The sequence below is a fragment of the Hypanus sabinus genome, chromosome 24 (assembly GCF_030144855.1).
Source record: "Hypanus sabinus isolate sHypSab1 chromosome 24, sHypSab1.hap1, whole genome shotgun sequence".
Lineage (NCBI taxonomy): Eukaryota > Metazoa > Chordata > Chondrichthyes > Myliobatiformes > Dasyatidae > Hypanus > Hypanus sabinus.
This window is the reverse complement of record NC_082729.1, coordinates 19,848,013-19,874,224: the sequence shown is the minus strand read 5'-3', so window position 1 is coordinate 19,874,224 and position 26,212 is coordinate 19,848,013. Positions and strand designations below refer to the sequence as shown.

Here is a 26,212-nt window from a genome sequence, read left to right as displayed (position 1 = left end):
ATCATTAGTATTATTGTATGCAATTGAGTAACAAGCAACCTACAGGCCTCGTTTACTCATCGACTAGTTCGATCGGCATTGGGTTGAGAAACGTCTGTGATTTCTAATTGGGCTACTTTTTTCTACTTTTCCATAAATTGGTATATCTGATAAAATTGTTTTCTCTGTCTAATCCTCTGTAAGTGATATACAAATCATTGTTTTTCTTTTTATTAGAACAAGAACATATTTATCAAAGCGTGCCTGTACTACGTATGCTGAAGTCAGAAGGCTGCTTGTGATTCCCACCTGAACATCACAGAACCATAGAACCATAGAATATTACAGCACAGAAACAGGCCTTTGGCTGTGCCGAACCACTTTTCTGCCTAGTCCCACTGAACTGCACATGGCCCATATCTCTCCATACACCACTCATCCATGTACCTGTCCAAGTTTTTCTTAAATGTTAAAAGTGAGCCTGCATTTATCACTTTACCTGGCAGCTCATTTCACGTTCCTACCACTCTCTGTGTGAAGACGCCCCCCCAATGTTCCATTTCAACTTTCCCCTTAACTCTTAACCCATGTCCTCTGTTTCTTTTCTCCCTTCGCCTCAATGGAAAAAGACTGCTTGCAGACATTCTATCTATACCCATATATACCTCTATTAATTCTCCGCTGACTCTTCTACGCTCCAGGGAATAAAGTCCTAACCTATTCAACCTTTCTCTGTAACTCAGTTTCTCATGTCCTGGCAACATCCTTGTAAACCTTCTCTGCCCACTTTCAAACTTATTAATATCCTTCCTGTAAGTCGGTGACCAAAACTGCAAACAATACTCCAAATTCGGCCTCACCAATGACTTCTACAATCTCAGCATAACATTTATACTCAATATTTTGATTTATAAAGTCCAATGTACCAAAAGCTCTCTTTACTACCCTATCTACAAACGTTTGTACCTGTCATGCCACTCTCAGGGAATCTTGTATCTGTATTCATAGATCTCTCTGTTCTACTGCACTCCTCAGTGCCCTACCATTTACCTTGTATGTTCTACCTTTGGTTTTCTTTCCAAATTGCAATACCTCAAACTTGTCTGTATTGGGCTCCATCTGCCATTTTTCAGCCCATTTTTCCACCTGGTCCAGATCCCTCTGCAAGCTTTGAAAACCTTCCTTACTGTCTACTACACCTCCAATCTTTGTATCATCAGTCATTGTTGCTGATAGCGGAGCACAGGTCACTGCTTTTCTCAATGGTGTTAAGGAGATGATGGTTGAGATCTACATGATCCTATGTGTCTATATCACTCGCAATTTATCCTGGTCCTGTCAGTAGACGTTGCGGCTGGGAAAGGGCACAAATTTCTCTTTTGCATCAAAAGACTAAGGTAAATTCGTACGTATCCTTAATTATCCATCCGCCCAATTCTTTACAGGTGTTTTACACCATAGAAAACATTCCTCAGTACTCACAACATAGTATAGGAATTCATCTGCACAAGACCGCAGAGAAATGCAGCGTCTTCTGAAATTATACCAGTCTATCGGAGAAAACAGTTTCCATTAAATGGACTCTCTTCAAAATTCCCACTACCTAAGAAAAACTACCAACATAATCATTGGCCACTGAGAGCCGTTTATTCTGTATTTTCACATATTCCATCCAACCGATGATATAAATGCTAGAGAAACCGTATCACAGTCTAAGGTAAGCTGATATCGTAGTTGTATATGATTGTTAATCGGAGATCTAATATCCTAAAGATGAACGCTTGCTCGCCCAAATTAGCAATACATGGCCTTGCACTTTATTTGTCAGTCCTCACTTCATTTACTTTGGATCTATAACACTGTATTATGTATTTCTTTTCTGATTTTCCTTCTTTTCTACAATGGTATACTTGTGCATGGAATGACCTGTGCAATCAACACCTCCATAGTATTTACCAGTTATAAATTATTCTAGCATCATTTCCCCTGTCCGTTAACAGAAATAAATATGCGAGAATATTACCTTCCACGGCTAATAAGCATGTGTTACTTTCGTCTGATTGCAACAGCCGTCCAGAAATGATAACTTCATACATGCAGGTGTAAGAGCCTCTCTCTGCTTCAGAAACATTGCTTAAGACAATCGAGGTCATATGATCAGAGGATCCAACATCTACTGATCGCAACAATGCATTTCCTTTGTAGAAAAAGAAACTGTGGGCGCTGTTTTTGCTAGTGACGAAACACGTAATAGCAGCGGTTTCTCCTTTCATATACACACCCGAATGGCGCTCGAAATACAGACCAGCCTTTAGCTTTGTCCCTGAAACAAATTAATGTAATTAGCACAAATATTTGCACCAATATCTAAGTGCACTTCATCACATCTCAGAGGCCATCTCCGCATCTGCGCTCACCAATCGTTACCAGAAATTAAATTATTAAGCACAACCTCCAACATGTCTGTAACATTAGCCAAGTACCAGAGGAACATGGGCTGCATTTATTCGGCCCCAAGTTCATTCTCATAACTGATACTTCCCTTTCAACGGCATTGTATAAATTTCTCTAGCATACAGAACTACTGCCTAACTTACATGAAGTACCAATTGAAGTATCGAGTAGCATATCTTCGGAGCGTAAGTGGGAAGAGAAGTAACTGGGAGAAACCCACGAGATGAAAGCAAGAACGAGGAAAAGCTAACAATTAGCACTCGAAAATTGTAAAGAGGATGGGCGGTTGAATTTGCATCTGCGGTTCAAGTCACTGTTATACATGCAACGCATCGTAACAATTACTAACCTACGCAGATCATAGAATGGAGAGGCGTTGGTAATTGTTTGCATCATGCAGCCGTCACGTCATTTTGAATATGTGTGTTACAAGCGGGGCATTAGGAGCGGACCGGAGTGCAAGACACAGACGTTGAGATAGCATAAGGTGAACAGTGTGTATTGAAAATTACTTGGAAGGCCAGAAATGAGGAGAAATTGTCAACATGGACGTCAATGCTGGAAAACAAACCAGTAAAACCTGGACCTGACTTGGACTCGGGACATGGATCTTGACTCGGACTCCGGACTTGGATCTCGACTTGACTTGGAACACGGACTTGACTTGACTTGAATTAAAGCTCGGACTTGACTTGATTCGAATAGAAACTCGAACTTGACATAAATTGACTTGGAAGTCGGACTTCACTTGATTTGGAACTCGGACTACACTTGACTTGGAACTCCGACTTCATTTGACTTTGGACTCGGACTTGACTTGGAACTCGGACTTGACTGGACTGGAACACAGTCCTGGACAATGAAGAAACAGAATACCCAACTCAGAGCAGCGGCACGCAGCCGGCCGCTCAGCTGGACACGAAAACCGCTGAATTCACTAAGCAACCACAGGCACCGAAGCAGCTTTTGTCCACGATTCTCAGCGGCTCGGATGATAGTCCAGACTTCTCGGCAGCCCGGAGCCTGAATCCGCCAGCCTTGCTTCCGGTAACAGCTTTCTGCTGACTGACATCTGGTGACGACTTCTTGTTGTGAGTTTCTGATGACGGTCAATCAAAGGAATAGCTGAAACCCAGAGCTAATTATGTTGCAGGCTCGAAATGACGATCAGGTCCCTCCGAGCCTCTACCACGGATTGGATCAAAAGCTTTCTAACTAAACAGCACCAGAAGGTATTAATCGAAAGGCACTGTCGTCGGCCCGCTACTTTTTGAACCTATATAAATGACCTTCCAACTTGTGTAACATCTGAGGTCAGACCAGACTTTCCCAAACAGATTCCTAATTTCTCCAAATGTGTGCAATACGCTTCCACACGACAATAACTCGTTGTGCAAGTGGGAGTCCTCCTGACAGATGAAATTGAACATCTCAAACTGCTGCATGATAGAATGACCCACAAGAAAAGTATGTACCATCATCAGTTCTCCATGGGAAACGCTGCACTCCAGGAAGTAAAACATCATTCCTACTTGGGTATTGAACTCTCAGATAACTTTTGCTGCGCAAAACACATTAACCAAACTATTTCACGTTCCCACAATATCCATGGCCTTCTACGGCGTAACTTTTGGAATTGCTCAAAAACTACAAAAGAAATCGCTTCTAATACTCTCGTCCGTCCAGTACTTGAATACTGTAGTGCCATTTGGGATCCCTACCAAGCCATTCACATCAATAACCTTGAGAATGTCCAGAGAAGAGCAGCCAGGTTTGAAACCAGTGATTATGGAAAGACCAGTAGTGTTACAGATATGCTTCTCAACATCAAATTGGTCTTCCAAAGTCGCCGCACAACAGCCATCCATTAACTCCATTCAATATTTTTCTCCTTGTGTGCAACCAGAATAATAGACCAGCAACCCGACAAAACCAATCGCTGAACTACTAGACCATCCAGACCAACAAGGACAGCTACCGCTTGTCACTGTACCCTAGGACCATTCCAGTTTGGAACCTCCTGCCGTCACACATTAAATCTTCGGCTGATAGTGAAACTTTCAAGTCGCTGCTCGCAAACATCACAATTTAAATTACAACTGCATGCATGAGGGATTGCACGTTTATAGCCCAAAGGCGCAGAATGGACAAGACAAGACAAGACAATCAAGGCGCCTAACAGAACACGGGGAAAAAGAAATAACCGGAATACGGAGTCCATGGACCGGACCGTGAACTGGAATGCGGTATTTACGGACTGTACCGTGACAACGTGTCCTCTATGTGAAGGGAAAGCAACTCATTACATAGGTGCAGAAACAGTGAATGGAAAGTGCATGTGGACAGCTGTCAATTCACTTCAGTCCGTGTAAATTGCAAAACAGAAACCACCAATATAATGAATTAATATTGTTGTATATATTTTTTTCAGCTCAAGCTAGTAAAACCTGAGGCAAGGGCATAGTCAAACTCATTCATTTCTCAATCGCTAAAATATCACTGTTTAGGCCTAAATGTTTAACGGTGTTATGTAGTGACAGGGATGATACCTGTTATCTATATTAATATTGGGACCATGCATATCTTGTTCATAGTCCATGGTCTTTCAATTTCTTCTCCTACTCCATAATATTTCACGTGTTTTTAACGTATTAATTATTATATGTTACGTGACTCTGCTGTGCTAACTGCAGTGAATCTAGGAGTTTCTCGTGCCTGGATTTTACGTACCTTGAGTTACACCTTGGCATTAGTTTTAACTGTTGTGTTAGGACGAGCGCAGAATAAACAAAATTAATAATGTCTCTGCACACCTGCAGAATGTTGTATATACAGCTAAGCACATCATGCAAACCAACCTTCGGCCCATGGACTCTGCCTGAAATTTTTGCTGCCTTGGTAAAGCAACAACCAGTATGAAAGACCGCATTCTCTTTTGACCCCTCCTATCTAGCACAAAATGCAATATCCCAAGTCACCTAAAACAAGGCTGAAAGGCTGTCCAGATCCCGCAGATACAAGACTATCGAACTCTTCTTTAGTACATAACATGTGGACTTCTTTCCTCACAGAATACAACATTGAAGACTTACAACTTAATGCCTGTCTTTATTGCATTAGTGATGGAACAATATCGTGAATATTGTTACTATTTTCACTAGTACTACCTTGATGAACTGCTACATTGAAATGAACTCTATAGACCAAGAACGTATTCAAAACATTTTTTAACTGCACGTCGGTGTATGTGACAAAAGGCAACCAGTTCACAAATTTACCAAATTTAGCAACTTATTGTTTTCTATCATTAGTGTTGTATTGTATTCGTTAAGCAGCACGGCGTATTCAAAAGTCCTTTCCAAAAGAAAGACTTACTATGGATTTTCGCGGCGTCACTAGGGAAAGATGTTATCCAACGTCCCGATAATTGCTGATCGTATAAACACGAATAAAATCCTTCAGTTCTGTTATTTACCACCGTAAATGAATTACTAAAATGTTGTTGTGTCATGTTTCTAGTTGTTTCTTCAAATTTCCACGTTAAGAGCCATTGAAGATGGTCATAGCCGTGAAGGCTCGGAGCATGGCAGGTAATGCTGACTTCCTCTCTTTCCAGATATATCGGATAATTAGGGTTGAGCGAAACTGTGGGAAGTGGTGGGCGATCTGAAATAATAAAAAACACCAACGATGAAATTTGTATAGACATAATAGGCCCTAAGTGCGCACAATTAAAAGGAACAGTGTCTTCATTTGCATATTTCCTTGATAGATGCATTGCTATACTAGGTTGACAAAATGAAACATGAGATGATAAGTGGCCAGTAACAACAGCCCGAAAGATGTCACAAACAGTGACTCGTAAGTACAAAATATGAGCTCACAAACTTATTTTAATGTTATGGATTTATCATTGCAGAGTTGCATGCGATAGATATGTTGGCAATTGTAATATACAGGACCCAAGACCTGACTGTGGTCTCTAAAGAAGGCGAGGTGCTGAGTAACCTGAGACGCACTGCTGGGTATCTGCTCACTACGTCAAAGGTACAAAAGAGGAGCATGTAACTTTCCAACCATCTGAAAGATCGCTGCCCCATCACCAGATATCAGATCGACATCATGCAATTCGAAACAGCTCGAATGAATGCTGGACAGCATCCACCTTACGCCTTCATCACATCTGCGGCGATGGTGTTTGCTGTGTGCACTTCTGCACAAGCGAATAAGCTGGTCGATCAAAAATTATCAGGTCGCAGAATTATTCCTGCAATCTCAGCTAGAAGAACAATGGCCAGAACTGCCTAGTCCCTGTGAACATCACTTCCCTTGCAAGCGCATCCTGTAATATCATTCATGTTATTTGCATTCGTTGCATCCGATCTTCCGAACCCAGCGTTAAGACGCCGCTGCAGTTGATCAGATGGATAACAGCCGCTCAAGATTGCGCCTAATCACTCCTTTTAGAAGTGTAACGTGAATATTACAATAAACGTTTGCTTTAACCGCAAACCCTGTCCAATGCACGAAATTTAATAAATTTAAAGTGGAATGATTTGTCCAAAAATTTTGACAACATTATGACTTAAGCTGTGAATATTGAAAATTATTTTGTAATCACATCAGGTGGAACCGCACTAAGATTCAACAATGTTATCCCACTGGATATCTACAAACAAGAGAACATCTGCAGATGCTGGAAGTTCAGGCGACATACACAAAATGATGGAGGGTCTCGGGAAAAATCGTCGACTGTGCATTTTTCGCTAGATTCCGCTGGCCTGCTGAGTTCCTCCAGCATTTTGTGTGTGTTGTCCACCGTACATTGAGTTTTCCATAACAAGTTCTAAAACGTAATCACGAAACATCCAGCAAAAAGTCGTTAGAGGGGAAAATTAAAATCATATTATAAATAATGAGTTGCCCAGTTCCTTAACATCCCTACCTTCACGTCGAGAGGACTCATGGAATTTTTTGCATAAAAATAAATTCGTCTCCCACATTCCAATTATAAAAATCCTTTCATTTAAACCCAATGCCCTTATCAATTGACAGTTTTGTCGTGGCTAACAGACTGACGAACTACAATGCCTATGCTTCTCACAACTGTACATTGTTCTCTAAATACTCACCTGACTCTGAAGCTGTATGGAAAAACAAGACAATTATCCAATCCTTCCCGACAGCTAAAAATATGTGTGTAAAATAATCCCATGAAAATCCGCAAATCAGGCAGTGTCCGCGAAGGATAGAGAAATTAAGGTTTGCCTCCATATAGGGCCTTTACCAATGCATGGGAAAAATGACAATGAGGTGAAGTGGGAACGATCGGTGTGCCAAAACGTTTTAGCAAGACAGAAGTTTTAACCCTACATCTAGACTGAGGTTTCATTGTCTTTCCCAGGAAAGGAAACTGCCTGAATAATGGTTGTGCATTGAAAACTTTTCACATGCAATAACTTGTCCGATGTTTCTCGAACAATAGGTGTACATTTCTGCAAAATTTCTGGGATTGTGGAAATATTCGACTTACTTGTTGCTCTTATCTGCAAAGTATCTCTGTATGACATCAAACGCTCTAATATTTCTGTTTCATACAAACAAATGAAGCTCATTTCATCCTCCAGTGTCACAATCCTACAGGAATAGTTCAGCATTTGTCCGTCTTGCTCAATCTGCTGATCTGCAATTGATTTCTCGCCTTTCAATATTTGTAAGTGGCCACCTGAATTTCCGCGTGGAGCTATACAACTTATCGTGACGGACTCACCAATTACATAAACTGGGTAATTGGGAGATATCAGGATTTCCGGTAGTGTTGACGCTGATGAAACAATAACAGATACATGTAATCAACAAAATGATAGCATCGGAGTTGAATAAATGAAACAAAAAATAGGTACAGTGTCTTCTTTTTGTTCTATTGCACATTTGTCTGGAAGTATATGCATTTCACTTTTCGTTTTTCATTTCATTTTTCAATCTTTTTAATTGAATTCCAAATAAGGAATATACAAATCGGAGGAGGAGTTTAACAGGTAGATAATGTAAAAGACATATAAACAACGATAGTAAAAACAGAAAGTATATACTGTCAAAATCAAATAGATAAAATAGTATGCTGCTATATATATATATTATGCTGCTATATATACAATGGTCAAAAACACTACAACTCCTCATAGCAATCATAAAAAAAAAGATTAGGAATTTTATAGATAAGGAAAAGTTCCCAGTAACGAAACTGAAACAAAAAAAAAGAGAAAGAGAAAAAAAAGAAAAGAAAAAGAAAGATTGGGCAGTCCAATTGAGGACTTTTGTTTTCTAATTTTATCCTCAATTGGTCAGACACTTCATATTTAATCTGGTATCAAAGAAAATGAGAAACAATCGTTCTGGGTTTTCCAAATTAAATTAATTTATGCTTCAGTCAGTTCGGCATAGTTGCATAGTGGTTAGCAATACATAGTGGTTAGAACAATACACAACTCAGAGTTGCTTCAACATTCCAAACACGTACGGGAATATGGGAGGGAAATTATTAACTAAGGTTTTACGATTTGCCTCTGCAGCGATTTACGTTCGATTCCCACCACTGTCTGTAAGATATTGGTACATTCTCACCATGACCTTCTGCAGTTCTTCCGGTCCACCGGCTGTACTCTGCACGCATCAAATGGTCGTTTTTGCTTTTAATTCTAAAGACTACAAGAACATAAGATATTGGGACAGAATAGGGCGTTTCGCCCATTTAATTTGCTCCGCCATTCTATCATGGCCGGTTATTTATTCCCCTCAATCTCAGCTCCTACCGCCTCTCCAAGAAGACCATAAGACATAAGAACCACATTAGGTTATTCAGTACATCGAATATGCTCTACTATATACAAAATACTGCAAGATTAGAAAACAAAACAATACTATCTTAATTTACTTCTCATGTTTGTGTTAAATGCCCTATTAAAGATGATCATATACTGATGACATTCGGTTAAATCTACTGACCGGTTACAATTATTTTGGTGGACTCAGATGGAACGGAGTGAAGCCATCTTCCTGAAACCTGTTTCTTAAAGAGGCATGAATAGATTCCGCCATTTCTGTCGCTAACACTTGGAATTAAATATTTGAAGCTCGCCTGGTTTTCTTGCACCCTTACGGGGATTGAGTTCTGTCGAAGCTCAAGCTGACCATTGATAGCCCCATCTTCAACTGCACATCCGATTGTGAGCGATTCACCAACCATATAAATAGAATGCTTGGGTTCTAGTGAGAGATGGGGGAGAGGAAGTCCTTCTGAAATGAGAAATAATGACATTATATATACGGTATTAAGTTAATTGAAAGGAAATCCCTGCAAAAAAATGAAAAGAAAATTAACTCAGCCGAGTAATGACGTCGAATTTACTGTTGGTGGAATTAACAAACAGTGAATGAAGCTGCTATTTTTACTTTTCGGCAATGGAAGTATTTTATTATATATATGTTCGAAGATTAAGAATAGAAAAAAGTTAAGGCTCCAATACAATTTGATATGTTTGCTCAGTAATTAGATAGTGATCCGGGTTCTGATTTCACTTTAACTCTTAGTTATGGATTCACAAGAGTTGATGATAACCTGCTGCAGTTCCACAAGAGGCCACAGAGGGATATTTGCATCGTTCCGAACTGACAGAGTTGAAGGACGTTAATTTTCTGTTACCTATCGCTGAGTTTCTCATTAGCATGATGTAGTCGTCTTTTGATATTAGGGTATTGTAATGTCACGTGATGGCATGTTCCTGCTGGTATAAATGGGAGACAATAATTTTTTGTGGGGTTGTATTTTCCCTCTGTGGGGAGTCCCAGTAAGTGGTTATGTAACCGTAGAAAGAGACTGAGAGTGAAGAGATACCAGCTTCGTGCGAACCCAAAGATTTGGGTAGGAATCAACTGCATTCTGTGTGTATCAAAGTGATTGACGTGAAGTGCAGCACGCACTTTTGGTTACCCTCTGCAAGGTCTCCGGTGTGTGTTGACCACCGCTGGCGAAAAGTCAGTTACGTTCAGAAATCTTATTCTTCGGGAGTTTCGGAAAAGGCAGTAAGCGGATGGGATCTGCATCAGCAGCATCATCTTTCTAAAAGAATTGATTGAAAGCTGGTTCGGAAAGTCTCTCCTCTCGATTGTTTCATAAGCATTTGGACTCTGTAAGCTAACACTTTAAGACTGTGCTTGAATAAGTTCCGTTAATATTTATCTCCAAGTTCGACGATAGAACTATAGACGCTTAACACTGTTAACTTCCGTTTAAGTTAGTCGAGTGTTTACTTTTCGATGTTTTGAGTAGAAATTAATAAATATCGTTGTTTAATTAAAACAAACATTGACTCAATTTCATATATATTGCTGCTGTTCGCGTAGCAGTTTTCAAAGTCATAGTTTTCAAGTCAGTAACCCTCATGGTTCTGCCTTCTTCTACGTGGTTCCATACATGGTTCTTCATGGTTCCATAATGTTTTCCCCTAACGTTTTTCTTTAGCTTTCCTGTATATCCCCCCCTGATTCCCTTTCCTCACCCTTTGATCATTCCTCTTACTGGTTTTTTATCTGGCAGCTACCCGCCTTATCCTTCCCACTCTCCCCCTCACCTTATTTATAGGGCCACTGCCCAACCCTCTTCATTCCTGTCGATGGGTCTCGGCCCGAAATGTTGACTGCTCGTTTGCACGGATGCTGCCCAACCTGCTGAGTTGCTCCAGCGTGTTGTGCGTCTTGCTTTGACCCTAGCTTCTGCAGAGCATTTTGTGTATCTAATAAAGGCTGCCTTCTTAACCTCGTTCTTGTCCATACTGTTCTTGTCGTGAGCTATTGAGTCAGGATAACCGACAGCAGTAATAATGGAGCATATTACTACGCCATATTCTGCAATACATCACTGCGGATGCTCAGGAATTATATCACGCATTAGATACAATGCGAATCCAAGGTGAAGACAGGAAAATATATGTTACAACGATAAGAATTCATAATGCTACACTGAAAATAGAAGTTTCTGTGTAGAGTATACTTAAATTAAATTTACAATTTAACAATAGGTACTGATCATCGGTACATAATTGAAGGTTCATCATCGCAATGTACTTTACCGTGCATGACAGTTTCAATCGTCATCATTCAGACATCAGAAAATTGTTATTGTTAAGTGAAGTCATTTTTGGTATTTTGAGCAGCGGCCAATCAGCGATCACGATTTATTGGCAAGAGCAAATTAAAATGAAGAATAGGCAAGTGGAGGCAGCCAGTTTTAGAGTGGTCATTTTGAAGCTTTACTCTGAAAGGCTTCATCATGGTTAGGAAACTGAACCAAAAATCGGTAGGTAGGTTTATTCTTCTCCCATTGTATACTTATTGCTGTTCCTTCTTTCTGTTTGCTCACTTGGAACAGTAGAGGTGCCAGGAAGTGTGGCAGCATACTTCTCTTCCTGGATGAAGGAAGGTGGGAAGACATTCTTTGTCCTTAAAGACTATACCTGCGAGAAGTACATCCAGCTGAGCTTCAATCGCTTCACTAGAATTGGATAAAGTCGTGATCATTCAAGCAGCTCTGTGTGTGACTGAAATAGGGAGGGAGATACACTTAACCTACGACCCAGGAGGTTAGGTGAGTGTTAAGAATCAGAAAATGGTTACACGTCCAGTGGAGATTACCATTGTGATAATCCTCCTCAAAAACTGATATGACACCTTGGATACTGATGGCTTGGGGCATGACTAAGCAAAACAAGGTCACAGCAGTCAAGTGTCTAGCACTCCGTCTGCCGCTGTGATTCAGAATGGAAGGAGGAAAAATAATCGAGCCTTATTAAAAGCGCATTCCCAAGTTACGGAAACTGAAAGTAGGTCCGATGGACTAGTGGAAATTGCCGGATAATATATTACCTCCCGCTTGACTGGTTCTGGCAATCTGGGATCGATTACTCAGCATTCTTCAGCGTGAACGGTCTGAGGTCGTGATCCACGAAGGTACAGATGATATTGGTCGAAAGAATGACACGGGTCTGCAAAATGTGTTCAGGAACTTAGGAACACAATTAATGGGCAGGATCGCAAGGATTTCCAAAATTGTGGTCTCATGAGTGCTGCCCATATCACATGCTAGTTAGGCAGAAATAGGAAGATAATACAGCACAACATGAGGCTCAGGAATTAGTGATAGAGGGAGGCATCCTACATCCTAGTTTCAAATAATTGTGCTTCCTTCAGTGAAGGTGGGACCAACAGAGAAAAGACAGCTTGCACTTGAACTGAATGAAGATTAATACCAAAACGGGAACACTTGTGCTACAGGAATGTGGTGCATTAAACTAGAGTTGCAATGGGATGGGAACCAGATATCTGAACAATTGGCGGAGAGGTTACACTGGCTGGTGTTGTTAAGATCACAGACAAAGTCAGGAATCAAAAAGTTGAGTAATGTGCAAATAATCTCCGGTGTGGCGTATAGTTTAATGCAAGAATTAGGGATATGAACTCAGGGCATGGAATAATGATATTGTAAGCGCTGATGAGACTTGGTAACGGGAGAAATAGGGGTGAAAACTTAGTATTCCGGGGTTCCCTTGTTGTAAAATGTTACAGCTCTGCCCTGCCAGGCCAAATGAGTTAACTCGTCTATTGAGGCCTTAAGAGTGGAACGAGGAATGCGAGTGTTGTGACCACCTTAATAGGACTATATCATCAACCACCGAACAGTACGCAGGTTTTAGAGAAACAGTTATGTAGATAGGCTGCTGCAGGAAACATAAGGTTGTTATAGAAGATGATTTTAACTTTCCATACATTAACTCGGACTCCCAAACTTTAAAAAGACTAGGTGGGATAGAGTTTGCTCAATGTGTTCAAGGAAGTCTCCTTACTGGGTATGCATCTCCATCTTGTGTTGGAGTAGCAGAGTATCAGAACAGACGTCTGTACAAAGGACTATGAGAACGGCTGACAGAATCATAAGCGTCTCCACAGTTATCAAAGATCTTAACCGTCCACTCAACGGCCTCTAGTATTAAGCAGGAGACTCCAACGTATAAAGGAAGGAATGGTTAGGATGATAAATATCTCCCTCCGTCAGGCCATTAGGCTTCTGAACGCCCTGCCGGATCTCATTCCAAGTGTCACTGGATAATTTGTACGTTAACATGCAATATTTAATTTATGCACTTTACCTTGTTTATTTATGTTTTATTCAATTGTGGAGTTATATCTTAATTTGCTTACTTGCTCTGTAGAGATTTCTACGCAGTACTTGAGAATGTACTTCGTATGTCAGGGGGTTAAATTAACGGCGGATGTTCCTCCATTCCCTACATCCTGACTGAGATAGACAGAAACTTGGTTCCACTGAGTTTACGCCAGCCTAGTTAACAATGTCAGCGATATTAAACCTCATTGTGATTCTGGTTCTGACTGGTGAACTGCAAATGACCGCTATTATTATTCGAAATACTTGGCTAGCTGACGAACGCATCCATCAACTTGACACCTGGGCCAAAAGGGAATAAAATAGTTTCTTTTTCTGTTAGAATTTATATTTATATTTGCTAAATGTACTGTTGTTAACCACTGGTGTTGTTCATGTTTGCTATTGAGAACTATAATAATTGGATTCGTCAAAAGGAATCACAACATTTAACCGTGAAGGTAATAGTGACCGATATTCCATTAATGTCTGTCGAATAGGCGGAACTCTTAACAATGTATGGCTAAGGAGAAGCAGATATTTACCAGGAATCTGCTTAGATTTAAGAACAGGTATTTTAAGTGAGAGTGGAGAAACCTGCGTTGTTTTCTCTCGAGCTGCAGAGACTGTGGTGAGATCTGGTAGCTATTTATAAAAGTATGCGATTCGGAAAGTGAACAGATATCCAGTGACTTTTTTATCTAGGGATGAGATTTCTTATATCAGCGGGCTTGCATTTTAGGCGATAATACGAAATTATAAGCAGTTGTGTCAGCATTTTAGGCGGAGAGTGTTGTCTGCCTGAAATATACTGCCTGATGGTGGAGAATAGGGATTGAGCTAAATACGATAATGAAGTTCTAGAGTACTTAATAATGCAGGATATAAAACTATATGTAGATTCTGTCGACAAAGAGTATTAATTTAATTGGACATTTGATACGTAACTTAACTAGCACGTTGGAACACTGTGGATCAAATTCCCGTTTCCCCTGTTGTATTAGATTACGTTCAATGATCAAATACGACCGAACAATTACAGAAATAAAACGTGTCACTGACCTGTGACTATAACGTGAACAGGTTGGCTAAAAGGGGAAGTTATCCGTCGACCGGATATTTGTGTGTGCAGTGCGCAGGCGTACACGCCGGCCATATTTTTGCTCACATTTTTTATGATATAAGTGAAATCTCGTTGGTGATCTTGGTGATCACTGCTGTTCATGAGAGGAGCGGAGTCTTTCGTTAACTGAAGCAGCCCATTTTCAATGGGATGTCCGGCAACGCATGTTATGTTGATTGTTTCCCCTGGAACATAGACCGAATGATCAGGACTCTTGTAGATTTTGGGTCGAGAGGGAGTATCTGAAACGAGAGACGTGCAGAAGAATTGCTATGATTGCGCGTTCAAGTCAACGAAGTGAGTATTCTCCCTCATCTATTGCTGTATTGATTAATTGGTGGAAATACAGCATAAGGTGACATATTGGACTAACTACTTAACAAACACCTGAAACCGAATTCAACCTTCGGTTATGAAGGAGCAGGAACTAGCGAAAAATTGCTTTCCCTTTGCTTTTATGCATGTAGTGTATGGAGCTTCTTAACTTTCTATGTAGAGCACTTCGTAAATTTCTTCTCTGACAGATATGCCCAAACTTAAAGAAAACGTATTTTAAAATAACGAACATATTATTGTATTAATCCCTGTGATCAAGTTTATTTGCAGCAAAGGGAAGGACTATAATAGGGTAAAAGAAAGATACTACGCACAAAAGAGGATGAACTACGCAGAAAAGACATACTGAGAGAATGAGTTGTAAAGAAGGTGGATCGTGAGTCTGCAGCTTTTAAAATCCGTTCAGAGATCTGGAGATCTGTTTTACCTACACCAGTAAGAACTCATACGGTATTTGTGTAATAACAATCCTGAATCTGATGGTATATGATCCATTCATCAATAGTTGTAAACAAATAGTACTGAAGTCGACGGAAACACCGCGACATTTACCAGCCCACTGTCAGAGGTTCAAAGATTTGAATCCGTTTTCCATGGAATTCAGAACAGGTGATCTGCATTTCATCGTTCAATATTTTAAGGTGGTGATACATGATTGAAAACACGGAGATCTGAGCCCTTTATGATCTGAATGTGGAAGCAGAGTTAAGATAAACGTTCAAGAAGCATGATCGTATTCAATTCTGAGAAGTTTATCAAGACCATATGCCCTGCGTCTGCTGGTAATTACTTTAATTTCTGTGTGTTTCTCAAGTTTTTTATTTTCTAATTATGTTGCAATTTTTTAAAACTAAGGCGGACGGGGATTATCAATTTTAGGTATTGGTTTGGCAATATTGTTCTCTCCCCTGTCTCCACTAAGCTCAGAAGGCAGTAAATTCCAGCATTAAGCTTAATGCTTTCTCTCTCACACTCGTATTTTTCCTCAACCGGTTATTGGCACATTTTACTTGGCTTCGGTGCATCAGCAAATTGCCAGTGGGCAATGGTGCTGATTATGGTTGCTTCATAAAGTCTGGAAAATCTAATGATCACGCACCACAACAGTCCCTGTTAGTGCGGGAGTCCTGCTATCCCAGGTATATGAAATCAAAATACATGAAAAGGTACGATAATAAAGCTATTAAAGAGTTCTCAATGTGAGAGTGTGCACGGGGAAGTTTTGTGCAAAAAAAAACATTTTGCAACCGAAGGAGAACTGGGCTATATTATCCGCTATCATATTGCCTACATTTTCTTCTGAGTACCAATTAGAGAACTGTAATACGCAGCTGACCTGTGGTTATTAATTGAACAGATTGGCTAGCGGATGAACGCAGCCATCGACCTGAGACCTGAGTCAGAAGGGCACATGTGTAGTTTCCTTCGTTGTTAGAATTCAGGTTGCTAATTCGATAGGCGAATCTTTGTTGGTCACTGGTACTGTTCATAAATGGAATAGAGTTCTTCAGTAACTGACGCAGTCCAGTAGAGCCATGGCCTGCAGTTGCGCAGGTAATGGTGACGGATTCTCTATTAATATAAACAGGGTAATCAGGAATCTTTAAAACGTATGGCCTAGGTGAAGGGTCTGTGAATAAGAAACACTGTTAACATTTAAGTAAATGACCTTTGAAAATTTCAGTTAACTAAAATTGATCCTTTTTTAGTCGTATAAACAATAAATAGTATTCTGAGGTTTCTTTGGTTAATGCTACTCTAATGCCATCGACAAGTGCATATGCATTAATTTTCTTACACACCAGTGACATTTACATGAATAGGCCGTCAGAGGAACGTATCCATCAACCGGATAATTGCAACAGCAAGACATGTGCATAGTCTCCTGCTATGTTATAATTCTGCTCTCTCGTGAAATAGGTGACGACTGATTGGTTTCAGTGCTCTTGAGGATAGGGACGATATCTTTCGTTACTTGAAGTAGCCCAAATTCTCCGTGTCGTCCAACTATGCACGTAATGTTGATTGCTTCACGAAGTACATAGGTCGGATAATTAGGACTCCGAGTGATTTTAGTAGGAGAGCGAATAACCGAAAAGATAGGATATGTAGATGTATTTCCTTATGTCATCAGCGACTGTGTGAGGGTAACAGTTCATCTCACCGTCAGTTCTTGAGGAATTGGATACAACCCGTCTACATTAAGGCTGACTAAACTAGCAGGTACCTTAATGCAATGGTAAGTTTGGAATACGTTTGATTTCAAGAAGAAATTGTTTATCAATATAGGGTGGAAATGATGAATATACACGTGGAATATTATGCAGAGTTTGTCCATTACCTTACACTATGAATCTGTAGCTCCCCAAAGAAACCTCAACAGTATTATCGTTGGAATAAATCAGCTGTCATAAAAAAGCAAGTTGAAAGAATTATTATGTATTATTGGGAGCTGAAATGAATGAGCAGTGAGTTGAATCAAAGATGTGATGTCTCAATCTTGTTTGTTACTTCAGGGCGTCATTCATTCTTGAACAGACTCATTCTCTGCTCATTTTCCATCTCACGTTCCACGGGAAGGAGAAGAGACAAAGAGTTAAATGTCACCTTCACTTGTCAACGAAGTACAAGGATGCATACATTAAAATGCGTCGTTGGCGACAATTGTACTGGGGGCAGCCATGCGTCTCGCTACGATTCCAACAACAATATTGTATGCATGAAGTTACTAATCCTATCCGGTGCTTCTTTGGAATGTGCGTCGGAACCGGATCGCACAAAAAAAAACAAACACGGTCACGGAGAGAACTAAAGACATCCTCAGTCTAACCGGTACACTATTTGCAGCCCTTGTGTTTTTCTACTAGATATACTAGGGTCATGCTTTTCTTTATATTTTTATTCGTGAATCATTTTAAAGAATTAGAAATATAGTCGCCAAAAATATCTGAAGACTTTATCTGTTGAAAAGTAATACATGCTTATTCCATGAAACACAGTGCCCACAAATGTACAGTTGCCATAATATCAGGACAAAAGCAAGTACTAATAATTTTTCATGAACCGAATTAGTGCTGGGAGAACGCTAAATTCTGTACACGTAAATTAAACGGTATATATTGTTGAATATCTTCAGAGAAATATCACAAGATATCTACAGTTCAGCATACAGCTACGCATAATGCTCGATTTGAGAGAGATGAAGGAAGTTCTCAAAAATGCATTTTTGAGCAAGTACTTCTTAAAATGTCCATCTCGAAAGTAGAATGAAACTACGCTCCAAAACTGGATATTGTATTGGCTGATCGATGAATTAATGAAAGGCAAAGAAATGTCATCAGATTTCTAGGTGAGTTATAGTTGCCGTGGTAACAGATAATTAATTTCATATTTCCATCATAATAAATGCCCTAATTTGTTTACTTCAGAATAATCACTACATTTGCGATGTGTCTGACTGACCTGTGACATATATGCTAATAGCATGGCTGGCTGGTGTCTGGATCCATCGACCGGAGACATGCGTCGACATGACGCAGGTGTAATTGCCAGCTCTGGACTTGCTCACGTGTTGAATGTGATAAGTGAACTCCCTTTGTATTCCGGTGCTGTTCATGAGAGGAACACCGTCTTTTGTCAACTGGGACTGGCCAGCTGCATCAGCACGGGCAGCAGTGCAAGTGATAGTGATGGATTCCCCCAACACATACACAGGATATTCCGGAAATAAGGAAATTTGCGGTGGTGGCAGAAGGTCTGAAATAAAAATATCACTTTGTCATTTTCATAAATAGTGATTAAAATGGAAACTATAATATCAAAATAAAGCTCTAGAATTGTAAAATAATTCTTGTTAAACAATCTGTCGCGCCATAGTTCTATGAACCTAACTCAGAAACAGCATGTACGTAAACAATTTCAGTGATTTACTTGCGATAAAAAAAAACAATGTGGGCAAGTGCCATCTGGACTTTTCGTACCAGGAAGACACTGAATTCCATAACCATAATTAAAATACGAATCAGTGGTAAAGCTTCTCGAAGACGTTCTACAAATGCTTATATATGAATTTTCAAGTTCTGCAGATGAAAACGAGTTCGTCGTCTGGAATTTTCGACCAAGTGCCGCATAATTTATAGATCCCGAACAGAGAAGATTACAACCCAGGTGAAGACACTCGGTGCTCTTTGTTTATAACGATTTTTCTCCCATGTAAATGAGGATCAATGCTGCTATCTGCACATAGTGATGATTTATTGAGACGAAAAGAGAGGAACTTAATAAGGTCAATAAAATATCGCTAGCTTTCCATAAACCGGGCGGTGAATTGCGAATACTGCTGTACATTACGATTATTTTCCAGTTTCATCGTGTTAAATTTGCTAAGTTCTTTACCTCAAACGAAATGCAACAGTCCCGTTGTGTCTAACTGACCTGCGACAATTAGGCTAACAGGACGGCTGGGAGGTGAATGTATCCATCGACCGGAGATCTGCATCATCCTTACACACGTGTAATTGCCTCTTGTGGATTTGGATACGTGCTGAATGCGATAGGTCAAGTCCACTTGGTTTCCGGTGCTGTTGTAGAGAGTGACGGAGTCCTTCACCAAATGTAAATGCCCAAGTTTCTCAGAACGTGTAGCATTGCAGGTGATATTGATCGATTCCCCTGTCACATACACTGGGAGCTCCGGAGTCAGTGAGATATCGGCTGGAGGCGGAAGATCTGCAATGGTAAATTCAAAGCGAATATTTGCAGAGATTTTTATACTGAAGGCCAAGCATACAATAACATAATTGAACTCATTCAACTGTAAGTATTTTGTTAACTGAAGCAGCCCATTTTCAATAGGATGTCCGACAACGCATGTTAAATTGATTGTTTCCCCTGGGACATAGACGGAAAGATCAGGATTTTGGGTCGAGAGGGAGCATCTGAAACGAGAGACGTGCAGAAGAATTGCTTTGATTGCGTGTTCAAGGAAAGGAGTATTCTTCCTCATATACTGCTGCATTGATTTATTGGTGGAAACACAGCATGAGGTGACATGTTGGACTAACGACTTAACAAACACCACAGATTCAGATTCAGTTTATTGTCATTTAGAAACCACAAATGCGATGCAGTAAAAAAATGAGACCTCGTCCCTACAGAATGATATCACAAAAGCATATGACAAAACAGACTACACCAGAAAATTCATATAACCTGAAACCGAATTCAACGTTCAGTTATGAAGGAGCTGGAATTAACGAAAAATTACTTTCCCTTTGCTGTTATGCGTGGAGTAAATGGCACTTCGTAACTTTCTTCTCTGACAGATATGCCCAAACTAAAGTAAAAGTAATATAAAAGAACATGCATATTATTATATTAATCCCTGTGATTCAGTTGTTTTGCAGATATTTGCAGCAAAGAGAAGGACATCAAAAGGGTGGAAGGAAGATACTATGCACAAAAGAGAATGAACTACGCAAAAACGACATACAGAGATGATGAGTGGTAATGAGGGCGGGTCGTGAGTCTGCAGCTTTTAAAATCCTTTCAGAGTAATGGAGATCGGTTTTACCTACGCCAGTAAGAACTCATACCGTACTTGTCTAATAATAATCCTGAATATGATTGTATGTGATCCATTCATAAATAGTTGTAAATAAATAGTACTGAATTCGACGCAAACACTACGACAGTTACCAAGCCAATGAGAGATGTTCAAAGATTTGAATCCGTTTTCAATGGAATTCAGAAAAAAGGTGTGATTTGCATTTCATTGTTCAATATTTTAAGATGCTGATACATGATTGAAATCTTTGAGATCTGAGCCCGTTAGGATCTGAACTTGGAAACAGATTTAAGATATGTGTACAAGAAACATGATCGTATTCAATTCTGAGAAGTTTATCCGGACCTTATATCCTGCGCCTGCTGGTATTGTCTTCAATTTCTGTATGTTTCACCAGTTTTTGTTATTTTCTAATTATGTTGCAACTTATAAAAACTAAGACGGACGGGGTCAATCGATATAAATTATATTACGTATTGGTTTGGCAGTACTTTTCTCTCCCCTGTCGTCGCTAAGCTCAGAAGGCAGACATTTCCAGATTTAAACTCAATGTTTTCTGTCTCACACACGTATTGTTTCCTCAACGGGTTATTGGCAGATTTTATTTCGCTTCGGTGCATCAGCAAATTGCCAGTGGGCAATGGCGCTGATTATGGTTGCTTTATAAACACTGTAAAATCTAAAGATCAGGCACCACAACAGTCCCTGTAGTGCGGGAGTCCTGCTATACCAGGGATATGCAATCAAAATACATGAAAAGGTACAATAATAAAGTTAATGAATTGTTCTCAATGTCAGAGGGTACACGAGGAAGTTGCGTGCAAAACAAATGAATGAGCTGAAATGAATGAGCAGTGATTTTAATCAAAGATATAATGTCTCAATCTTGTTTGTTACTTTAATGCATCATTCATTCTTGAAATGTCTTATTCCTGGCGCAATTTCCATCTCACGTATCATGGGAAGGAGAAGAGACAAAGGGATCAATGTCACCTTCACTTGTCAACGAAGTACAAGGAAGCATACAGTAAAAATGCGTCGTTGGCGACGATTGTACTGGGGGCAGCTGCAAGTCTCGCTACGATGCCAACGACAATATTCTATGCAGAACGTTACTAATCCTATCCAGTACTTTTTTGGAATGTGCGTGGAACAGGATCGCACAAAACAAAAAACACACGGTCTCGGAGAGAAGTAAGGACATCTTCATGCTAACCGCTACACTACCTTGCCGCCCTTGTGTTTTCTACTAGATATTCTAAGGTAGTGCTTTTCTTTATATTTTTATTTCTGAATTATTTTAAAGATTTAGAAATATAGTCGCCAAAAATATCTGAAGCCTTTCTCTGCTGAAAAGCTATACATGCTTATTCCATGAAACACAGTACCCACAAATGTACAGATGCCATAATATGTGGACAAACGCAAGAACTAATATTTTTTTCATGAACAGTTAGTGCTGGGAGAACGCTAAATTCTGTACACGTAAATTAAACGCTATATATTGTTGAATATCCTCAAATAAATATCACAAGATATCTACAGTTCAGTAAACAGCTACACATAATGATCGATTTGGAGAGATGAAGGAAGTTGGCAAAAATGCATAAAATGCCCATCTCGAACGTAGAATGAAACCACGCTCAAAAATGGATATTGCGGTGGTTGATCGATGAATTAATGAACGACAAAGAAATATCATCAGCTTTCAAGGTGAGTTATAGTTATCGTTGTAACAGATAATTAATTTCATATCTCCATCATAATAAATGCCCTAATTGGTTTATCTCAGACTAATCACTACATTCGCGATGTGTCTGACTGACCTGTGACATATATGCTAATAGGATGGCTGGCTGGTGTCTGGATCCATCGACCGGAGACATGCGTCGACATGACGCACGTGTAATTGCCAGCTCTGGACTTGCTCACGTGTTGAATGTGATAAGTGAACTCCCTTTGTATTCCGGTGCTGTTCATGAGAGGAACACCGTCTTTTGTCAACTGAAACTGGCCAGCTGCATCAGCACGGGCAGCAGTGCAAGTGATAGTGATAGATTCCCCCAAAACATACACAGGATATACCGGAAATAAGGAAATTTGCGGTGGTGGCGGAAGGTCTGAAATAAAAATATCACATTGTCATTTTCATAAATAGTGATTAAAATGGAAATTATAATATCAAAATAAAACTCTAGAATTGTAAAATAATTCTTGTTAAACAATCTGTCGTGCCATAGTTCTATGAACCTAACTCAGAAACAGCATGTACGTAAACAATTTCAGTGATTTACTTGCGATAAAAAAAAACAATGTGGGCAAGTGCCATCTGCGCTTTTCGTACCAGGAGGACACTGAACTCCATAACCATAATTAAAATACGAATAAGTGGTGTAGCTTCTCGAAGACGTTCTACAAATGCTTATATATGACTTTTCAAGTTCTACAGTTGAAAACGAGTTCGTCGTCTGGAATTTTCGACCAAGTGCCGCATAATTTATATATTCAGAACAGAGAAGATTACAACCCAGGTGAAGACACTCGGCGCTCTTTGTTTATAACGATTTTTCCTCCTTGTAAATGAGGATCAACGCTGCTATCTGCATATAGTGATGATTTATTGAGACGAAAAGACAGGAACTTAATAAGGTCAATAAAATATCACCAGCTTTCCATAAACTGGGCGGTGAATTGCGAATACTGCTGCACATTACGATTATTTTCATCTTCATTGTGTTAAATGTGCTAAGTTCTTTACCTCAAACGAAATGCAACAGGCCCGTCAGTCTAACTGACCCGTCACTCTAACAGTCCAGTCAGTCTAACTGACCTGCGACAATTAGGCTAACAGGACGGCTGGGAGGTGAATGTATCCATCGACCGGAGATCTGCGACATCCTTACACACGTGTAGTTGCCCCTTGTGGACTCGGATACGTGCTGAATGCGGTAGGTCAAGTCCCCTTGATTTCTGGTGCTGTTGTAGAGAGTGACGGAGTCCTTCATCAACTGGAAATGCCCAAGAATCTCAGAACGCGCAGCATTGCAGGTGATATTGATCGATTCTCCTGTCACATACACTGGGAGCTCCGGAGTCAGTGAGATATCGGCTGGAGGCGGAAGATCTGCAATGGTAAATTCAAAGCGAATATTTGCAGAAATTTTTATACTGAAGGCCAAGTATAAAATAACATAATTGAACTCTTTCAACTGTAAAGTATCTTGTTGCCACAATATATATCTGAAAGTCCTGAATGAACTGTACCAAAACCGGCTGCAACGAGAGGAGATTTGGAGATGAACATCCCGAAAATCCTCAGACCAAGAGCAAAACCCAATAGAAGCTACAAAGACCTGATCCCTGGGAATCGATAAATCTTCGAAGATGGACTACACATGCGGACATCTTGACAGACTGAATTGTAGCCATCGGTCTATGCGGCAACAGAGTTGAGGGTTATGGAGGAGAGTAAGAAACAGAGAGTTACATCACAATGTTATCCGACGTAACTGTAAAACTGCCACGTATCTAAGCAATTTCAATAGTTTACTTGCATGCAATAAAAGTAACGCACGCAAGTGTTCGTCGTCCAATATACACAGAAACTCTCTGGGGAATATAGCGCCAAAAGGAGATTGACTTGCATGCCCACATTTGAAATAAAACTACAACTCCAGAGGCGGCAAATCCACAGTTTTGTAAATTTGCAGCATAGGTTTAGAACCTTTGAACTGAAATCATTGACTAATAAGGGCAGGGATGTCATATGCTTTATTTACAATCATATTATGTCATACATCAGGCATCGAGTTAAGGCTTTTTGTTATTTCGAACATTGGTCGATCAGCGATCGTGACTGATTGGCAAGAACAAATTGTAATAAAGAATTAGCACGTAGAGGACGTCATCGTTGAATTAGGCAGTTGTAGACTGGGGATTTTGAGTATTTACTCTTAGTGGCTTTATTACGGTTAAGAAACTGAAAAGAAAATCTGCAGGTACATTATATTTCTCCAACTGTATACGTATTGCTATTCCTTCTTTATATTTGCTCATTTGGAGCAGCAGATGCGCCAGAAAAGGCAGCAGAATTCTTCTGCTGATGGATGCCGGAAGGCTGGAGACCCCCTGTGTCCTAGAATACTACACGCGCAGGACGTGAATCCAGCTGCGGCTTGCAGCGCTTCGCTGGAGCTGGATGAACACGCTATCATTCAAGGTACTGAATGTGTGATAACACTGACATAGAGTGGTAGATACCCCTACGATGCAAAGCTAGGTGACAGCCAGGAAGGGGAAATCTAATTGTTGAGGTGGTAGATCTGGTAGTTATTTATAAGTTATGCGATTCATAAAGTGAACATATATCCAGTGATTTCGTTTTTCTAGGATTGAGGTCTCTCATATTAGAGGGCTTGTATTTAAGGCGAGAATAGGAAATTATAAACAGTGGTGTCCACATTTTAGGCATAGAGTTTCGTTTATGTTGCCTAATGCTGGAGAATAAGGATTGAGCTAAATATGATAATGACATTCTAGAGTCTTTTGAGCATTTAATCAGGCAGGATATCAAACGATATGTACATTCTAACGAGAAAGAGGGTTAATTTAGCTGGACATTCGATAAGTAACGTAACTATTTCGCTGGAACACTGTGGATCAAATTCCAGTTTCTTCCGTTGTATTAGATTACGTTCAATGAGCAAATACCACCGGACAATTACAAAAATAAATCGTGTCACTAACCTGTGACTATAACATGAACAGGTTGGCTATAAGGCGAAATTAGCTGTCGACCAGATATTTGAGTCTGCAGCACGCAGGCGTAGACGCCGGCTATACTTTTGCTCACATATTCTATGATATAACTGACACCTCGTTGTTGATCTTGGTGTTCACTGCTGTTCATGAGTGGAGCTGAGTCTTTCGTTAACTGAAGCAGCCCATTTTCAATTGGATGTCCGGCAACACATGTTATGTTAATTGTTTCCCCTGGCACATAGACGGAAAGATCAGGGCTCTTGTAGATTTTGGGTCGAGAGGGAGCATCTGAAACGAGAGACGTGCAGAAGAATTGCTATGATTGCGTGTCCAACGAAAGGAGTATTCTTCCTCATCTACGGCTGCATTGATTTATTGGTGGAAACACAGCATGAGGTGGCATGTTGGACTAACTACTTAACAAACACCACATATTCAGATTCAGATTTAGTTTACTGTCATTTAGAAACCACAAATGCAATGCAGTAAAAAAACTGAGACAACGTTCCTCCAGAATGATATCACAAAAGCATATGACAAAACAGACTACACCAGAAAATCCACGTAACCTGAAACCGAATTCAACGTTCTGTTATGAAGGAGCAGGAATTAACGAAAAATAACTTTCCCTTTGCTCTTATGCTTGGAGTAAATGGCACTTCGTAACTTTCTTCTCTGACAGATATGCCCATATTTAAAATAAAAGTTTTGTAAAAGAACGAGCATATTATTATATTAATCCCTGTTGTTCAGTTTTTTTGCAGATATTTGCAGCAAA

General features: G+C 39.9%; 1 protein-coding gene across 2 annotated transcripts in view; it reads right to left on the bottom strand.

Annotated features, from left to right (window-relative positions):
- LOC132380536 (uncharacterized) overlaps nt 1–26,212 on the bottom strand; it is an 88,094-nt gene that overhangs the window by 4,192 nt on the left and 57,690 nt on the right. For both annotated transcript variants that reach the window (XM_059949414.1, XM_059949415.1), the window contains 10 exons: nt 25,420–25,722; nt 23,504–23,797; nt 22,500–22,793; nt 19,542–19,835; nt 18,570–18,863; nt 14,711–15,013; nt 9,439–9,729; nt 7,967–8,257; nt 5,809–6,099; nt 2,003–2,302 (listed from right to left, as the gene is read on the bottom strand). In XM_059949414.1, the coding sequence (XP_059805397.1) occupies nt 2,003–2,302; nt 5,809–6,099; nt 7,967–8,257; nt 9,439–9,729; nt 14,711–15,013; nt 18,570–18,863; nt 19,542–19,835; nt 22,500–22,793; nt 23,504–23,797; nt 25,420–25,722 (2,955 nt within the window). The remainder of the gene's footprint in view (nt 1–2,002; nt 2,303–5,808; nt 6,100–7,966; nt 8,258–9,438; nt 9,730–14,710; nt 15,014–18,569; nt 18,864–19,541; nt 19,836–22,499; nt 22,794–23,503; nt 23,798–25,419; nt 25,723–26,212) is intronic.